Source organism: Wasmannia auropunctata, unplaced genomic scaffold (assembly GCF_000956235.1).
Source record: "Wasmannia auropunctata unplaced genomic scaffold, wasmannia.A_1.0 LD336101.1, whole genome shotgun sequence".
NCBI lineage: Eukaryota > Metazoa > Arthropoda > Insecta > Hymenoptera > Formicidae > Wasmannia > Wasmannia auropunctata.
This window is the reverse complement of record NW_012026789.1, coordinates 113,121-119,928: the sequence shown is the minus strand read 5'-3', so window position 1 is coordinate 119,928 and position 6,808 is coordinate 113,121. Positions and strand designations below refer to the sequence as shown.

Below are 6,808 nucleotides of genomic sequence, written 5' to 3'. Positions count from 1 at the left end.
GGGCTATCCACTGACTAATATTTTCTAATTCCGTTCCAGCGAATTCTGGTATCTGGAGTGCTAGCAGCGTTACGGCATTTCCTGGGGGCAGCGTACCGACGAACGAATGTGCTGGCGAGAATACTCGCACTGGCGGCACGACAGCTTCCCCGTTTCCTGGCTCCACGTCCGCTGGCAGAGGGTTACTCCGGACATCCCCTGCTCGCATTGGCGGCGTAAGCCGTTCCAAGAACATTTGCTGTTGCTGCAGCATCTGCATGTGCGATGCCTGGAAAGATTCCAGCATCTGCTGTTGCTGGAGCCTGAAGTGCTCCATGCTTAATCTGTGCTGCTCCTGCATCTGCATGGCGAGCTTTGCTAGAAAGTCCTGCGAGGAATCTCCCGTCCTCGGGCTTTCCGCTACATACTGGACCTCCTGCGTGGTGCGGGAAATATCTGTAGGTCCTTTTGCTTGTGTTTGTCCGGCTTGCTTCCTGGTCGTGCCGGAGGCATTCTCTGGATATGAATGCTTCAAAATCGAATTAATCATTTCCATTCTGTTTTCAGAAGTTGGAATATTGTACGCCAACGCCTCATTTTTAAGCTGAATGAGGGTAAGTTCTTCAAGACGAGCCCGCTCTACCGCCTTCTGAAGGTCAAGATCCATCTTTCACGCACGTGTACGACACTATAGGGACACGTATACCGCACTGGTTGTGCACGTGATCACCGGCAGCGAACGTTTCCGCAGCAATTACGCGAGTACCGGAAACCGTACGCGAGAACTGGGAGGGTATCCCACTTCTGAGCTGTAAGAATGTGAAATAAAATTTTGAACTTTCCGCTTAAAAAGGTAATAAAGTTTATTCGAATGAGACTCTATTCTTCTTTAGTTTTATGTACTTTGTCAAGATGTCCGATCGCGGGAAGACGTGCACGTCGTATGCTTTCGCGCGAGGATAATACAGGAAGGTTTAGGCAAGAAACTTCACTCCGGGTTACTTGAACGATTACTTTGCTTTATTGAGACAGATTAGCTTAGCGGACGCGGCGTAACTGTGAGAACGAGCACCGGCGCGAAACCGGAGGAGTCAGCCCGCACGTCTGACTCCGACAATTGGAAGTACTCGTCTGCTGTTACTCCGATTTTCAAAATGGAGCATTCACCCTTAGCGACAGGGGCGCCGCTAAAGGCCGCGCGCATAATCATGATCGATAGCGATCGATCATATCGATTGCTTGTAACCGGCGCGCTGATATCGGTGAATCAGGCGCGCCAACTTTGAAATGCCTAAATACTGGTTAATCGCTTACAATATGTATGTAGAAAGCTCTTTTAAAGAAAATGGAGATACGTCGGAGATACGTATTAAGTCGATGTGAAAGATTTCTAGTTTTTTTTTTATCGAGTTTTATATTGAACGGCGCTGGAAAAACTAAGTGCGCAGATTGTTTGATTCATTAAACTAATTTGCAGATCGTGTCGATAAAGTGCGAGGTTGAACGACGGCCGAGTTATTATCTCTCTCTCTCTCTCTCTCTCTCTCCCTCCATTCCTCTCTTCCTATCTCTTTCTTACCGTATCATGATTCTGCGCACGATGCGAATGGAGAGAGGGAAAATCGGGGTAAAGTAAGGCCTAAAATGAACTCGTTCAATTCGGAGCCAGATGGCTATCCTGAATACTCAGAGCGCGCTCGTAACTTTGCGCGTGCAAATTTCTCAGCAAATTTACAGGGAATCGAACTTCGCTAGAAAGACGTCGTAGAACCTACAGGAAGTTCCATTATAGAATGACGAGGTTAACGAAGCGCTATATAGTTTGCGGACCGCCGGTTTTAACTAGCCTAGAATTAGCATCTCTTTTCGATTACGATATGCTCCTCTTTGTAACGCACAGAGGCGAAGGCAGAGAAACAGGCATTAAGGTGCCGATATGTCAGTTAATATTAGAACGGCCGTGGGTGGGGCGCGGCGGCCACGATTATTAAAAATTCACACGTATATCAGCGATCGATCGGTCCTTTCAAAGAGTAGAGAAAGAGAAAGAGGAGGAAGAGAGACAGAAGAGAGGAAGAGGTCAACCGGCGGATGCGGAGTGCGATAACGATGAGAGCCATTCAATCGGGCCCGCGTACGCGAACGTCATCAGTCACGGTCGACTGCGCCTTCGAAAAAAAATGCCGGACATTCCAGCGAAGCGTTCGACCGTCCGTTAAACCCGAGCGCCACGAGAAGCGAAGAAAGATCCATCCACTAACGAACACGAACTAAAAAAAATCGTTGTCGCGGTTGCCGTCAGCGATACAACAGTGTGGGATCGCGTCGTGTGTCACGACGAATTAGCAATACTAGTGTCTCTGTCGGCGCGCGGCGACACCGTCGGCACTTGGCCGTCAACTCGGCTGGCGAGCGAGCTGAGATCTTCCCTCCCGCGGGTCTCTTGCCAAGTTACCACCGATGGAAGGCTGCCTTCAGTGCCTTCTTCCTTAGTTTCCTTACTGGTGTGGCACGCGTTACGACCGGTCACGCCGCGATCATTGTGGGGCGCAGTTGCAGTCGCGACGCGATTGGGAATCGTGTATGGCGCGCGCGCGCGCGCGCGCGCATCCGTCTCGTTCTTTCTCGTTCCTCGCATCAGGAACCGTGAGATTCGTGAGGGTCATGAAGTGTCAAGTGAGAGGACCGCGCGGGTAGATTTGGCTAGATCGATGGTGCGTGATCGCGCTTCACGGCCGTCCATACGCGACGTCGTCGTGTCCTATTCGGCCTCGTTGCGCGCGGCGACCCGCAGTAACGGGCAGAAGTGATTAGCTATCGGGGAGTCATCGGCGACGACGGATGCGAGCAGCGAGTGTCGTTCCTGGCAGAAGAGCGCCACGCCGGCACGTCGCGATGTCGCGTTTCGCCTGCGTTCCACCGCCGCACCGCCGTGGCGCGCGTTAATCGCCTCCGCTCCACCGCGTAATTCGCCGCCGCGATGGAGTATGGACTGACACGTCTCTCTGTCTCCGTCGTGCGAGCCGATCGTCGGAAGATGTGGTGAAACGCACCGCCCCGCGTTGTAACAACGGGTACGACGACGTGTAAACACGCACCGCCTGTGTCTCGCGTGTGGGATTCCTCGCAGCGCACATCCAGCGTTTCCTGGACAGTTTTATTATTCTCTTCCGTGAACTAGTCCAGACCGTCACTGCATTCGTCGGCTTTATGACGCGGAAAAGATGTAGCGTGTGTCACTGCGTGTCAAATTGAGGTATCACGATTACGGATTGTAGATCCTAGATTTTGCAATGAGCTCGCAACCAATTGTGGTGCCCGGTGGAGAGCATCATCGTCTTCAGCCGGAGACTCATTCTGTATCTGTTGGAAGTTCAGCAGACACTTACAAGACCATGACACCGCCAAACGTCAGCCGATCCCTCAGTCGTAAGTGTGTTATTTCATGTCCTATTATTGTATAACATGTGTGTCGTGTTTCTGTTTTAATAAGAACACGTCAAATATGCCAAGATGTAAACCGTTTTATTATCACGAGACACTATAATGATGTTAATTGTTATTTACGTGTCTAGCTGTTACTTGTTATCTGTAATGATATAATTATTTGAAACGGTGTTATTAGTTTATAAGAAATTATGAAATTAGGAACAGCTTAGGAATATATTTAGGCATAAAAGTATAAGAGATTATAAATTACTTTATATCCAAAAATATGAAATAGGACAACAATAGGAGAAAAATACGAAATTAAGAGGAAGTGTGTCTCATAATTGTACATACAAAATGTACACACTGTGGCACATATTTTCTAAAGAAATTTATGAATTTTATGAAACTATTTTAAGAACTTTGTCATTGACATTTGAACTAAGTCAATTAAGAATATAGAATGTAATTGTGGCATGTTTCTGCAGAACTCTTCTCTATTATTAGTGCTCTAAGGTCCAATAGATTTATGTAATGCTCTCACAAATAACAATTTTTTTACATTTATATAATACCTACATTTATGTACACAGGCCAGAGTATTTGTATTTATATGTTACAGTTTATATTTACAAATGCATGAATTTCTTTAAAATATATTTACTCTTGCAATTACAAAACAATTACAAAACTCACATAACTTCCTAAAATCTTTTGGACATTTAACAATGTCTTTGATTGGGGAAAATTAAAGTGTTTACATTCAATACCTTAAAATACATTTAATACCTTTAACACAAATGAAATACATTATATACAATTTTATTAAAATAATATTGTTTGCATATCTCTCTTTTGTGATATTATTTTATATACAAAAATGCTTAGTAATCTTGACAATGAAGATATGTCAAATGTACACTTATGGCAGCTTATTAATATGAATGAAATACTGTAGCACGTCTAACTGTTGGAAAAATGGAAATCAATACTTGAGAGTGGGTAACAAACCATTCTCGTATTATAGCAAGAATCCCTATACTGCTATAAGCACCGTAGTTTATTGTGGATAATAATTCATGCTTTATGACCCACTTTTCTACTGGTTTTGTCCTACGATATACAATTGTGTGATTTTACATTGACTGTTATAAATCCTTGGATAAAATGCAAAAGTTCAGTTGGTGTTGTGTTTTGAACAACGTTTCTCCATGCAATAAGTCTTTTTATAAACATTACTGTTCTGATCCTCCCACAAAACACGATGTATACATATAAAATAATAGAAAAAACATAGTATGGAAACTATGTTTATAAGTCTTCAAATCTATCTAAATTATTTATTATATCTATTTAAATTATTTTTGCTAATAATAATAATAATAATAATTTACATACACTGTGATATTTGTTGAAACATGATATAATAAGATGATTATTGATTATATTACTTTGCGAATAATGTTTAGTTTTTTTTTAAATATACTTTATATGTATTTTGCTTGGCTGCATGCGGCAGTATAAAAGTTGAAGCATGTTCTTTATTGTGCATGTATAAATTAAACATGCCTATCTTCCTTCTTTTTGTGTAACATACATATATGCAACTAGGTAGATGAACATGCAGTATGTATCTCTCACTTAACTGCAGACAATCGCGCATTTTTGCAACTGTCACCTCGTCCATCGCACATAGAATAATAATATTGCGACATTCGTACTACTACTGTATGTTAATATTACTTGTTTGTAACGTAGAAAATATAAATTTTGACTGTCTACTGTCAACTAATCACTGAATAGTTCTCTGACAAAAACGATTTCTACTTTTAATGTGACGTAAAATGTGATAATAAATATTGAGCGCAATTGAATAAGTGCTAAATATGTAGAACCAGCGGATCGGCAACCTCGAAGAAGCAGCATCCAAGCACAGTCTGCACCATTACCTAAACTTCCATCAACTGAGTCCCTTTCAACAAGCATAAATATTACAGCCGGTGCACCTCCAGTTTCTCCAGGTATAAACCTAGACGTATTTTCGAAAATAATCCATCGTTGCTATAGTCTTGGGATAAATCTGAACAGTTACGAGCAGCTTCTCAAATTTGATTAGAATTGTATACCTTCATTTTTGCAATTTAATAGATGCATGTACGCTAAAAAAAAAATTCTGAAATCGTGTATGACTTATGCAGTTTTTATCTAAAACATTTGTGTTTGCGTTTTTTTTATGTGCAATTTTTTTTTTAAATTTTAAACTATGTAAGCAAGTATTATTTAATGCTTATTGTCTGCACTTTACATGCTTGTATCTGCTTTGTAAGATAAGCTTCAGGTACAAAAAATGTTTATTTAATGAATAGCGTTATTATTGATATAAGAGAATGCATACATATTGACCTGATTATATAACTCAGAGTAGTAACGTGATAATACAAATGTTTATGTCGCATTGTATTATTGCTGTTTTATAAAGTTTGCGTCATACTTTTATTTAGGTTGATAGATGATTTTAGTAGAAATCTGGCATATTGCATGGTGTGTTCTTACGAAGTTTAAGTTTTAATGTTAATTTTTTGTAAAATAGTGAATATTTCCTTTTAAGCATACATTTTTGCAATAATATTTAATTAGCTTAAATTTTTGAAAATTGATAATTTATACATGACAATTTTTGTTTTAATAATTATATTTAAATCTGTAACTAAATCTAAATTATAATTAAACTAAAAATTTATTTTAATCCATAAATATTAAAACGTATTAGTGAAATTTGTTGCAAATTTTGTCAAACATTCTATATATTAAGCATATATATATAAACATAATATCCGGATGTTTTTAAAAATAATAATAATTTTTCGAAGATCTGATTTTTATACATATATTGATTTAAAAATCGTAAATTTATATACAATGAATCAGTAAATAAATATGTATGTTTAAACAGTAAAAATATAATATATATATGAATAATTTAGTATAAATAGAATTTATTTATGATATACTTGTAAATCAAGATAATAAATCAAGATAACAAATCAAGATAATAAATTTTATTGTGATGAATTGTTGAATTATTAATAATATTATTACCCTATATTTCTTCTTTGTAAAACATGTGTTTTATAAATCTTACAATTAGTCGTTTCAAATATGAAACATATAAAGTGAAATGAATAATTAAGCTGTCTGATAAAAACGAATACTGAACAAATTAAATATTAATTAAGATTTTTGTATTATTAAAATTATCTTGATTTGTTTAATTATGGTGTAAAAAAATAATATCTGTGTTACTTTGTACTATTTTAATTAGATGAATGCGTGAATATATAGGATTCTATATATATATATATATATATAATATAAAATAAACATATATATATATATATAT

At 38.7% G+C, this 6,808-nt stretch overlaps 2 protein-coding genes across 6 annotated transcripts in view; both read left to right on the top strand.

Moving 5' to 3' along the window:
- LOC105457970 (band 7 protein AGAP004871) overlaps positions 1-6,808 on the top strand; it is a 36,684-nt gene that overhangs the window by 24,642 nt on the left and 5,234 nt on the right. The gene's annotated exons all lie outside the window — the stretch shown is intronic.
- The window catches only part of LOC105457981 (oxysterol-binding protein-related protein 8), a 28,853-nt gene continuing 22,690 nt past the window's right edge, over positions 646-6,808 (top strand). For 2 of the 3 annotated variants that reach the window (XM_011702996.1, XM_011702987.1), the window contains exons 1-2: positions 646-3,408; positions 5,301-5,429. In XM_011702996.1, coding sequence (XP_011701298.1) covers positions 3,273-3,408; positions 5,301-5,429 — 265 coding nt within the window. In that variant the 5' untranslated portion in view covers positions 646-3,272. The remainder of the gene's footprint in view (positions 3,409-5,300; positions 5,430-6,808) is intronic. The other variant, XM_011703003.1, reaches the window with a different exon arrangement.